General features: G+C 44.1%; 1 protein-coding gene across 3 annotated transcripts in view; it reads left to right on the plus strand.

Annotated features, from left to right (window-relative positions):
* Positions 1-12,292, plus strand: part of LOC122993548 (tetratricopeptide repeat protein 28-like) — a 168,814-nt gene extending 156,522 nt beyond the window's left edge. For 2 of the 3 annotated variants that reach the window (XM_044367814.1, XM_044367833.1), the window contains 13 exons: positions 270-429; positions 2,140-2,280; positions 5,193-5,337; positions 5,504-5,683; positions 5,879-6,423; positions 6,708-6,955; positions 7,068-7,192; positions 7,276-7,507; positions 7,783-7,859; positions 8,602-8,625; positions 9,424-9,553; positions 9,678-9,785; positions 9,920-12,292. In XM_044367814.1, the coding sequence (XP_044223749.1) occupies positions 270-429; positions 2,140-2,280; positions 5,193-5,337; positions 5,504-5,683; positions 5,879-6,423; positions 6,708-6,955; positions 7,068-7,192; positions 7,276-7,507; positions 7,783-7,859; positions 8,602-8,625; positions 9,424-9,553; positions 9,678-9,785; positions 9,920-11,529 (3,725 nt within the window). In that variant the 3' untranslated portion in view covers positions 11,530-12,292. The remainder of the gene's footprint in view (positions 1-269; positions 430-2,139; positions 2,281-5,192; positions 5,338-5,503; positions 5,684-5,878; positions 6,424-6,707; positions 6,956-7,067; positions 7,193-7,275; positions 7,508-7,782; positions 7,860-8,601; positions 8,626-9,423; positions 9,554-9,677; positions 9,786-9,919) is intronic. The other variant, XM_044367824.1, reaches the window with a different exon arrangement.
* Positions 12,293-12,607: the final 315 nt, after the last annotated feature.

Genomic DNA, 12,607 nt, shown 5'->3' on the forward strand with positions numbered 1-12,607 from the left:
GAGGTCTCATGGCAGGCAGCAGATGGCATAGGCAGCCTACTCTTATCTTTTATTGAACGTTATTTGTTTTATTCATCTTGTTCCACAGATGAATTACTGCACGTGGTCTCACTCACAGCTTTCAGTCGAAACGATCCGATATTCCTTCCCTGTTGCGAGCGAGTAATACAAACATATTAGAAAATGGGTGTGGAAAATGTCTCCCATTTATTTTTTCGTGAACACCTGAAAGCAACCAGTCATGTTTGCCCTCCTGTCTCTCTCCGCAGGCATCCTGAAGTTCCATGAAGTGTACCTGGGCGAGGGCGTGTCAGAAGGAGGGTCAGAGTTCCAGGAGGGAGGTGGTGGTGGGGTGATCAGCGGCTCCTCGTTGGAACAGCACATCGCCAGCGCTCGCGAGGCTCTGGGAGTCGAGTCCTATTACAGCAGGTGAGATAGATGTTTACAACCGCAACAATAACATACTTATTCAACAGTAGCTGCTAAAGCATTCACACAAGCTTATTAAACTTGTATTATTCTATCAAACAAGCATGTACGTTATTTTCCAGAAATAATATCTACTGATTTTAAGCAACCCCACCAACCCTACCGCCCCCACACACATCAACTATCAGAAAGGAATGTTAAAGCAACATAGACATGACTTCACCTCGTGATCAAAAATGTTACCCAAAGCAAAAAACAAACACCTAAACTAAAACTTGACACTTTAAGCCCCAGAGTTAGTTGAAGAAGGGTCATTTTATCATTCAGAGAGAGAGAGCTAGAGAGAGAGTGTGTGTGTGTGTGTTAAAGAGTGTTATTCTGCCCCATTGCTCTCAGTGATGACAGGCCTCCACTACCTGTCCAAAGTACTCCGCTCTCTCCCCAGTGAGAATAAATGAGACGGAATAATGGCTCTTGGATGGCCAGACAGTTGAACCCACCTAACAAACAGCAGACCAGACAAGTAAAGGAAGACAGAATGGGTTTACTTAGAGTATAAGGTAAATGGGAAGAGGATGTGATGGTAAAACCAGTGAGGTAACAGCCAAAGAAGCAGATCCTGGTGGATAAAGACCACATAGACAACATGGAATATAACCAGAAGGACACTGCATGAGAAGATGGCAAATGTGATGAGTTATATTAGTGCCCATTGACATCCATGGGTCTACACCGCGTTTGACGTTAGCCTGGTTTCTCTAGTTGGTGTTTGATCCATGGTGCCCAGCTGGTCCACCCAGTGCCAGCCTCCACCACCCTAGCAGCCTGGCCCTCCTGCCCCATTACCAGCTCATTTACTACTCCAATGGGAAGCTGTACACACGCCACTGCGCCTGGATGGGCACAATATGGCACCACTTACCAGCCCATTCATTCTCCAGAGTGGAGAGAAAGGACACAGCACTCTGAAATGAGTGGAGAGATAAAATGAATGGGATGGAGAAGAATAGGGAGAGGATGTGTGTGAAAGAAAGCAAGATATAGAGAGGGAAGGATACAGCCTTTGTTACAGTAGAAATGTAATAATATATGGAATTTCTATGCAATCATCTTTTAAAACCGCATTGTATGCTGCATCCATCCATTCTCTAAGTCCACATCTAAGGTCTGTCAGTGTGGACATCATAGGAGAACAAATCTCAAATGAGACATATACTGCATGGATTTTTTTTTAAAACGTGGTTGTGGTAGTGGGCGTAAGATGATGAGAGATCCCATGGCGCAAATTCACACAGCTACTGTGAGAGCAAGAAGCTGACATAAGAGTTACATGATATGGATGCATCAGAGGAGAGGTTCAGGCATGAAGGGAGCGCATGGCGGGGGGGGTTAGTGATTGTGGAGTGGGGGATGGTTGACTCCCCACTGACTGGATCAGCATCACCAGCATTATAATGAAAGGATTTAACTCTACTTACCATCACGGTGTTGGACCAAGCTCGGGGAAATTAGGCCAAGTATGTGTGGGTTGAACAGTGTGTATTTTGGGCAGATCAGGAGTGTGTGTAAGTTGATTTATCCACAGAGAAACAATGTAAGTCTGTGTATTGTCTACTTTGCTGAAGTGCCTTTTTTTCTTGCCAACATCTCTATGGCTGTGCATGTCTCTCACTCTCTCTGTGTGTCTTTCTTTCTCTCTCTCTTTCTCAGAGGGTGTTCGAGCAGTGAGACAGAAAGCGAGGCAGGAGATTTGTTGGACCAACAGTTTGAGGAGCTCAACAACAAGCTTAACTCAGTCACTGATCCAACAGGCTTCCTGCGCATGGTGTCCAGAAACAACCTGTTCAACAGGTAGGAGACTGTTGCAAAGCACCTGTACATTCCTGCACTGTTATTGAGGCTAATCAACAAGAGCTACTCAGACCCACTTTTCCACAGAAAAAAAGATTAAAAAATATCTGCTCGGGTAAGGAGATTCATGGGTATTGTGGCTCATCTGTGAAAGGAGTCTTTTCTCCATTGTTTAGCTAGCGCAGAGGCAGCATGTGAATCCTCCTTATTAAATAGACTGAGTAGAGCCAAGCTCCTAAAGCCCTTATCAACTGCCTACTCTGATGGTGTGTGTGTGTGTGTGTGTGTGTGTGTGTCTACATGCCAGACACAGACATTGAGACCAATGTGGTTTTTAGATGTTTGCCCTGTCTGTGTTTGTTGTGCAGATTTGTGGAGATTTCAGCGAGTCTGCCTGTGTGCTCATTCAGCTCGAGTATCGTTTAATGATACAATGCAAAGTATTCATTTACATTGTGCTGATTGGTAATGTATACCAATAGAATGTGTGCATGTGTGCATATGTGTGTGTCTTGGTCATATTTCCCTGTCCTCGTCCACAGTTGAGCTGTTCTTTGATGAGAGGGTAATTCCAGCTTTAATTGCGTCTCGGTGCTCATTAAGCCTTTTTAATGGGCTGCCGGTAATAATCTGCTCATTCTTTTGGGCCTCAAAAAACCCTGAATTATAAAGCTCCTCATGCTTAGGAGCCTATCATCTATCACAATGCTAAAGCAAGAGAAAATGAAGAGAACCTCATTGTCATTTCAAGTCATACATCTCTGGATATGATGGCAAGATAAACTACATAAATTTTCCCTAACATGTTAAAAATTTAGGCTATTACTGGTGTGAAGACTGCAGTATTTTCACAATTACTCCCAATTAAAAGAGAGTAAAAAAGTATAATGAAGTCTAATTAAATGACATTTGAATCAAATCGGTACAAGAAAAATACACTTGAAGATCTGTGCTTTTTGGTGTGATATCTTCACCTGGTATTTTCTTCGATTGTCCTATTTTAACTCTGAGATCTAATCTACACCAGGGAGCTTGGAAGGATTACTATGGGAAGGTGATAATGAAAATCTTCTCATGTCTAATCCCCTCAGTGTGTAATTGAATACGTTTTTATGCAAGATGATAGCATAATGAGGATCATGATGAAGTTGTCAGTTAAGAAGCAGTAAACACTGAAAGAGCACGAGACCTGTATTTACAGCTGAGTGGCCACTTGCTTGTCAAGCAATAATTTATATTGTAGCTAGAAATAAGGTCAGAATCAAAAGCTTACATATGTAATAGAGGCAGACTCGGCTACATTTGTGTCACCTCTCAGATCACACTTAAAATCATTTCATTCAAATGCAGCCACAGAAAACAATCTTCACCTTCAGCCTTACTGCTCTTAGTCATTTCCCTCTGCGCTTGACACTCACCTTCTTTTGGCTTATCCCTTGCCTCTGCTTTCATTCTTCCTGTCAGCCTAACAAACGATTGTTTGCTTTCCCATGGAGGCTCATGCCAAGGCCTGGGAGAGAGACAGAGTGTTGGGAGGGAGGGAAGCCAGTGGCCTGGGGCTACCAGAAGGGCAGGATAGATGTCTCCTGGCTGGGGCCCGGAAGAAACTCTGACTGGTGGAACAGATGGAGAGAAGTGACAAGTGCGGACATAAAGCTTTGGCCCTGTGTGCCCACAGCACCAAAGACTTCTAAATCCATGGCCAAAATTGGCACAGTTCTCAGTATGTTGTGTGTCTGAGTAGGGAGCTGTCATTTCTGTCACACGACAGGCATGCCTCAAACACACAGGGCTGTTGCCATATTTTGCTCCATTTCAAAAAAAACTCCAAGTCCTGTGAAGTATTCACTGGCAGTACATTGAAGCTCTGACTTTTAATTATATGTAGAGTGGGTCCCTATAAAGACATTCCTCCTCTTCCTGTAGTGATTCTGGCAAACTGATAGCATTCAGCGCTGCAAATGCATTTTATTCTAAGCTCCAAACTACCATAGTTCAATACTGCCATCTAGTGGAGTGTTATATACACTGACATAATATTCTCAGTACTATTGCCACTGTATCATGTGAAATGACATATACTATAAGTATACTTATACTTATACTATAAGTATATGTCATTTCACACACATATATATATATATATATATATATATATATAATACATTACAATGGAGATCCAGTATGGCCTGCCTTTATCTGCTTCTTGCTTGGTGAAACTTAGATCTGACAGTGAGCATGTCAGAAAAAAGAAAGCTGAGCCTTTGTGATTGAAAGTGTTGAATCACTCCCTTCTGCTGAAGCATACTACTACCACACACAAACGCACAGAAATTACAGTGGCTGAGTTTGCGTCTTTCCAGAGCCATATCTGATGTAACACTATGCAGCAAGTTAGACATGGACCTTGTCAGCCACATTCCCAGCACGACTGCAAAGCTCATAAGAGCAGCATGATGGTTTGATGTTAAAGGACAGTTTCATGCACAAGAGCTCTGTTGACAGGCAGGATTTTTTTATATGTTTTTTTCAGCAATATTTTGAATTTAAACTTGAATTATTATGCAGTATTTTCAATTAGGGACCTTATGTTGACTTTAACCAAGTTTTAACTTAGGTTTACTGTAGAACTGTTTAAACTAATTGTGCAAATTGATTATGTGTAATAAAATAAGATCAAATACAGTATTGGCATTGAGTCGAAGTACACTGCTGGAATGTAGGAAGATCATTTTGTAATTTAAAGAAAACATAAAAATGAAAAGAGTTCATTCAAATATTTTTGGAGCTTACTTTAAATGCATTATGGAGGAGTTGCAAAGTGCCTAAAACTACACTAGATTTGCAGGGGAAAAATATAATTTACAAATGATAACATAGCATTGTTTTGTGTCATGTTTGTGTTTATGCAGGAGTTGCCAGAGTATGACCAGCCTGTTCAGTAACACCATGTCTCCAGCCAAAGAAGGTAGCTCTTCCCTGCCTCGTCGCTCCAGCAACCTCGGCAAGCCTCCACTCCGGGCACTTTATGATTTGCTCATTGCACCTATGGAGGGGGTGAGCGCTACTACTATGGGCCATTGCCTGCCTATTGATGTAGTTGTGTGGAAGAGATGAAGAACATGATCATGAGAAAATGCAATTATGAGGAATCAAAAGCACCACACCTTGTGAATGTTATTTTGTGTTTGTGTATCTTAACATTAATCCTTTTGTCTGACAGGGCTTGATGCACTCCAGCGGGCCCGTCGGCAGACACAGACAACTGGTGATGGTGCTGGAGGGAGAACTTTACCTCATCCCCTTCGCCCTGCTAAAAGGAAGCTCTTCTAATGAATACCTGTATGAGCGCTTCAGCCTCATTGCTGTTCCCTCCATCCACGGCCTTGGATCTAGTCTAAAGGTTGAGCTTCTTATTCAAATATTTTAAAAATACTTCTACTTCTTCTACTTCTATTTGAAACTCGCAGAACTAACAGAAGACTTTTATATCCCCTGGTTCTACTTTTTTAAGTCATCTATAATGTTATTATAGGTTATTAAATTGTTGTCTTTCGATTGTAGAGCTAGAATTTAACCCTGGTTGCTGTGCTCCTAGACTCACTCCCGGCGCCCTGGACCAGCTCCATGTGGTGGTGTCTCAATGGCAGCAGTGGTGGGGAACCCTAGACTGCCCTCACCTGTGATGGACCGCTGGCTTTGGGGACCCATGTCCTCTGCAGAGGAGGAGGCTCTAATGGTGGCTGAGCTGCTGGGCTGTCAACCCCTGGCTGGCCCTGCTGCAACTAAGGAGAGGGTCATGAGTGCCCTCACACAAGCTGAGTGTGCCCACTTTGCCACCCACATTTCCTGGAAACTGGCTGCTCTGGTACTCACCCCAAACCCAGAGGGTGTGCCTGGTGGGGCAAGTGCCAGCGTGGGAGTGGGAACAGTGGGGAGAGGTGCAGGGGGAAGGAGAGGGAGCAGTGGCAGAGGCAGGAAGGGCTCAATTGGAAGTGGCTACACCATCCCAGAGTCTCTCCACATGCAGGATGACAGCAGTGATGTAGAGAGCATCTGTGACAGTCCGTCCCTACAGGAGTTCCTGCTCACAGCTGCAGACATATTGGACCTGAGGTTACCTGTCAAGCTGGTGGTGCTGGGGTAGGTGGACTGGTTAAGGAGAACACATTTAAATGGTGATCTGTTATGTTGATTTAAGTCCTGATGTTTTATTTTATTTTAATGACTCAGTATGTGGATTGAGGATTGATTTACAGACATGAAAGGCATTAAATACAGTACAACATTAAAAAATAAAGCATGTAGCTAATGAGAATGTGATAGCACAGCCTAGAAAGATTAAAACAAATCATGCTTGAAATGTTATGCTATAAAATATTTTACTGCTTCCTAATTCAATTATATGTGTGGTTATCATTCTTCAGCTCGTACCTGGAGTCCAGCAGCAAGGTGACAGCAGACGGTGTCGTGGGATTGACCAGGGCCTTCCTGGCTGCTGGCGCTCAGTGTGTTCTGGTGTCCTTGTGGCCTGTCCCTGTCGCAGCCTCCAAGGTTTTTGTCCACGCCTTCTACACTGCTCTTCTTAATGGGACCAAGGCTAGTGCAGCTCTGGCAGATGCCATGAAAACTGTTCAGAGTAGCAAGCAGTACTCACACCCCTCCAACTGGGCAGGTTAGTGATGTTTTTCATTTATGTGTTAATTATACAAATGTACAATTAAAAATAGATAAATGTAGATTTAAATAGCCATGGAGCTCTTTTTAATGGCACTTTTTCTGTCCAGGATACATGCTGATTGGCAGTGATGTGAAGCTTAACAGCCCATCTTCCCTGATTGGCCAAGCTTTGGCTGAGATTCTTCAGTATCCTGATCGAGCACGTGATGCTCTGAGAGTTTTACTCCACCTGGTGAGACAAGGAATGACATACGTAATTTCACAACCGAAGACACACACAAAAATACTGATGCTATACTGCCGCGCTGTTTGCAGGTGGAGAAGTCTCTTCAGAGAATACAGAACGGTCAGCGTAACTCCATGTACACATCCCAGCAGAGTGTGGAGAACAAGGTGGGGGGAGTCCCTGGCTGGCAGGCCCTGTTGACAGCTGTGGGCTTCCGGCTTGACTCTGCAGGCCCTGGTATCCCTGCTGCTGTCTTCTTTCCCACTGCTGACCCAGGAGACAGGCTCCAACAGTGCAGCACCACTTTACAATCACTACTGGGTATGCACCACAGACAAGCTCTGCATCACAGTTAAATCAAATCCAAAATCAGTCTGTTTTTGCATTAATTATGTAAGATGTGCTCTTTGCTGTGAATTTACACTGTTTCCCACACACAGCATGGCCAGTTCTGTCATGTATGTTTGTAACCATGTCATACAGTATATCACTGTATATGATACCACCGGTTTAATCATAGAGCTACTTAGCTTTAGGTATAAAAAACATGCCTGGTGTATGAATAATGAAGAACTTCCTTTGATCCCATCCCTCAGGTCTGCCGCCGCCAGCTCTCCAGGCTTTGTGCAAACTCATCACAGCTTCAGAGGCAGGAGAGCAGCTCATCAACCGGGTAGGCCCCTGCAGTCCTGAACAAATGTTGCCAGATTTTTAAATCTAATGCTCGAGATACAAATAGGTCTTTGGCCCAAAATACAAACAACATATATACACAAAAAACATATTTTATTTAATGTTAAGAATTGTTGAGGCTGTCCCGCTCACTTCCTTTGAAACTTTTACAGGCCTTGGCACCATGAGGTTCTTGCTAGAAGAGAATAGCAGGGCTCTGTCATTGCATAACTGTATTACATCAGGGCTGGATACGCGCTGGTGCACTGGCAACTCAAGCTGCAGCTTAATCTGCGTTGAAATGCTGCATTGAAGCCTGTCTAGCAGTCCTTCAAGTACAAGGTCTTAACTACAATCTGAGTAATGTTCTTCTGCACCCAAACTCGTGACGCCAGAGAATTAATCTTGCGCTGCTGAGGTTTATCCCTGTTTACGTGTAACATGTGGCTGTCACATGCTTTAAGTGAAAGACTATCCAGTTAGTTGGTTATTAGCAGTTTTTGTTGCCTCATACTGCAAATAATGGTCTCAATGTGCAGAACATGAAACATGCTTAACCTAATCTATGTTTGCTGATTGTGTCAAACTCCACTCTGTCGCCAGGGTGATATATTATACACTACTGTTACTTGTTGCTATTATCCTTCTTGTTGACCTGAACCCTTGTACCCTTTGTGAATGGCCTGTATGCATGCAATTAAAAGCCTATTCTCTCTCCCATTCCCCTAATGTGCGGTCTGAAGGCTGTTAAAAATATGGTGGCTATGGTAAGTGTGCCTTCACCTGCCTGCACTCCATCCCATTCTAGCCTGTTCTTTCTGCAACGTCTCTTTCTTGTGTAGAAGCTGCATGACAATTAATCTATTTATTTAGTTTGTATCGTGCTGTTCTGTCATCCTTATGCATGCATAAAATGTAGCTTAGCAATTCCACCTCACCTCCCATTATTAGATCCTGCAGTCAGACATTAGGGATTACAGGTATTTAAGGATTTATAACTCTGGTTCATTACAGGTCAGAGGAATGTTTCAGGCTGGTAGAAGGGATAAAGCTATGATGTAGAAAACAAACCTCTCATAATCATGAAGAGTGAAGTGAGGAGAAGAGGCGTGTTTCTGCTTTCTGAACAGTTACGTCAGGTGGACAAAGGTGTCTCTGTTCCAAGCCAAGTAATCCCCAAACAGAATAGGCAAGGGCACATGTAAACTTCCACAAAGCTGAAAGCCTTTTAGGTCTGTGTCCCTGCAGATGTTCTGTTACCCTGAGCACTGATTATCACTCAATATTCACTTATTTTTACACAATAAGATGTGATTGTCATTATTTTAGGGAACTATAGCTGATTAAAAGTAAAAAATGTTTATTGAATTGAGAGCAAAGATCTAAATAACTTTGCATTGGATGATTTTTTTTTCTTAACAGAAGAAAAATCACATGGTTTGCTCACAAAAATCATTTTATCCATTAATCACATCTCCAGTAGAATTCACCGGTTTAACGCTCCTCCCTAACCACTGCCAACTTTTCTTGTTTTCTCTCTTTGTCTTCTCTTTCTTCTTCTCCAGCTCCACCAAGTTCTGGTCCAGCTCCAGACAGGAGAGAAAGAACAGGACTTCTCCCTGCTGCCCATTCAGGTGTCCATTAGTGTGCAGCTATGGAGACTGCCGGGATGCCATGAATTTCTGGCTGCTCTAGGTGAGTCATCTGTTTCCTAAGAAAACTGTGAATTCCTGTCCCCTCCAACTACCCTCTCATTATGCATCCATGTGCCCTTGTGAACTCTGGCACATTATTGTTGTCTCTCTCTGTGTGTGTGCAGGTTTTGACTTATGTGAGGTAGGCCAAGAAGAAGTGGTGCTGAAAACAGGCAAGATGGCCAACCGCCGCACCTTGCACTTTGCTCTGCAGTCTCTGCTGGCGCTGTTTGGTAAGTATATTTTGTACTATTGGTTGTTAAGAAAACAAAATACTCATGCTCATTGTAATTTCTGTTCTTCTTTATATCTTCAGTCCCTTAATTTTCCCATTTTCATGTTTCATGTCTTTCATCTCTTCCTTCAGACTCCACAGAACTGCCCAAGCGTCTGAGCCTGGACAGCTCATCTTCCCTTGAGTCTCTAGCTTCAGCCCAGTCTGTGTCCAACCCCCTGCCCATGGGATACTCAAGCCTTCCCTTCTCTCCTCCTTGCCTGGACAATCAGGCATCAGATGCCATCTCTGTCTATAGCCTCAGTTCTGTAGCCTCCTCCATGAGCTTTGTTTCCAAGTCAGATTGTGATTTCCTCAGTCATCGGCAGCGCGGTGGGGCCACGGCACACTACTCTGCCCACAAGCATCCTCATGTTCCCCGTAGTCGCTCCTCTCCTCATGGGGCAGCTGCTGCTGTGGCAGGAACCCGGGGTGAGGAGGAGGAATACGAGGGCTTTTCTATCATCAGCAGTGAGCCGTTGGGAAGCCACTGTGACTCTTTGCCCCTGCCACCAGGCCACAGCCAGCGCCACCACCGTGGAGGCAGGGGGGTTGTCGGTGGATCCAGCACAGGGGCAGGAAGAGGTTACACTGTATCAGTATCATCAAGAGGCAGTGTCAGCACCCCCACCTCCCCCGTTAAAACATGCGTGGTGCCCAGTCCAAACTCACCTTTCCAGAAGGTGGGTAAGGTGAGCAGCTCAGATACAGGTGAATCAGACCAGTCCAGTACTGAGACGGACAGCACTGTCAAGTCTCAGGAAGAAAAAACTGTCCCTCTGGATCCTCAGGAGCTGGCCCAGAAGATTCTAGAGGAGACTCAGAGCCATCTACGGGCAGTGGGTAGTCTTCAACGGGCCGGGGCAGAGGGTGCGACAGCAGGAGGAACCTCAGCTCGGAGCAGCGCCTTCCGCTCGTCTGAAACTAGCGCATTCAGCCGTCCTAACAGCGCTGGCGGTCGAGCTCAGTCTTCCCCAAGACCCAAACCTCCCTCCCGTTCCTCTTCACTGCAGAAGATAAGCTCTGGCTACAATAGTCCTGCTGTCTCTGAGTCTTCCCAAAAGGAGGGCAGCCACCCTTCACCCACTCTGGACAGCCATGCACAGTTCAAATTGAAGTACCCAAGTTCTCCATACAGCGGCCACATCTCTCGTTCTCCCAGTAATGTGTCTCCCAGTTCTGGTCACCAGTCCCCGTCCGGTAGTGCTCCATCCCCTGCCCTATCATACTCCTCCACAGGCTCTGCTTGCTCTACATCGGCTGATGCTCCAGACTTGGACCGTCTAAGAAGAGGGGTCATTGATGAGAAAGTCCAAGCCATCCACAATCTGAAGACCTTTTGGGCTAATGCTGCAGCCCAGCAACAGCAACATCTAGGTCCTGTCAAAGCTGTCCACAGTGCTTCTGGACCCCTAGGTTCTGCCAGTAGGGATGTACTGAGCCTTCTGAACCTCTCCCCACGCCATTGCTCCCCTAATGACACCCAAGACAGCCTGGAGCTGCGGGAGCTGGGGCTGCAGTCACTGGACAGGGGCAGCAAGAACTCTTCCAATGGACACCACTGCTCCAACCCCAGGAAAGTGGCTCCATCTCCTACAATTTCCACAAGCAGCAGCCCTGGTGCTCGTTCTATCCGACTACCTGCTGGCAATGGATACAAGTTCCTGTCGCCTGGAAGATTTTTCCCTTCCTCTAAATGCTGAGACATTTCAAATGGTCCTATACTTTTACCTATAATTTACTATCCTGTGTGCTGGAGGAGTAGGGCACTTTGTGAGGGCCACTATTGGTCCACCGAACTTGACTGACAGTGAGAAGGATTTGATTGGTCAGTGAGTGTGATCCTGCAGAGGCACATGAATGCTTTAGAGAGTGTCTTGTCTATGTGCCCATAACACTGTAAATGGCAATGAGAAATACTCAACGACCTGATACTGTGTTTGTGTGTAACTGTGTGTCAGGTAAATGTAAATGCCATTTGGTATTTTCCCCCCCAAAACCTTGCTGTTTGTGTGGGCCGAGATGCAACAGCTATGACTGATTTCCTCCATTCTATTTTTTGTTTTTAAATTTAATGGTTATTGTTATTATTGTTTGTTATTGTTATTAATATTATAATAATTATTATTATGTTTTGTAAATTAATTCCAGTGTTTCACAATCAGTATTAAGCGTTTTTATATTATTAAAAAGTGAACAAACCTGTACCATGTAAAGATGGATAGAGTGGGGAAAAAAAAGATTTAATATTTTTTATTGAAATCAAAAGGGCATTTTGCCTGATTTCTTTGTGAATTGAGTGTCTGCTCTGAAGCATGGATTCTCTTGCTATTCAATGTTAAGTACCATGTATGACTTTTTAGCCCATGATTTTTTGAGATTAAACATCAAAGTTTCATGACAACCATCTGTCATTTATCAATAAACTGTTTCAATAAAAAAAACATCATTGTTTTCTCTCTTGTATTCTTGACTTAACACTATTCTTTAGTATGGCACTCTTATATTACAACCTGTACTACATCATACCACCATCCCCCAAGGGGTAACAAGGTAAATAAGAGGGGTAACAAGATGATTAAAGGGATGGGTCAATATATATTACAGTATGTTTTACTTGTGAAATACTGGATACATTCTCCTCTTGAGACCTCTCACTCTTTGGTTAGCTGCTCATAGTTCATCCCCACAGTTACTGTAAGGCCATGTAAGGGGTCACACCAATACACACAAGCCAAAAATGTTGTACAGTAGATAGTAGACGCATGCAAAGCTCAGCAC

The sequence above is a fragment of the Thunnus albacares genome, chromosome 2 (genome assembly GCF_914725855.1).
Source record: "Thunnus albacares chromosome 2, fThuAlb1.1, whole genome shotgun sequence".
Taxonomy (NCBI): Eukaryota; Metazoa; Chordata; class Actinopteri; order Scombriformes; family Scombridae; genus Thunnus; species Thunnus albacares.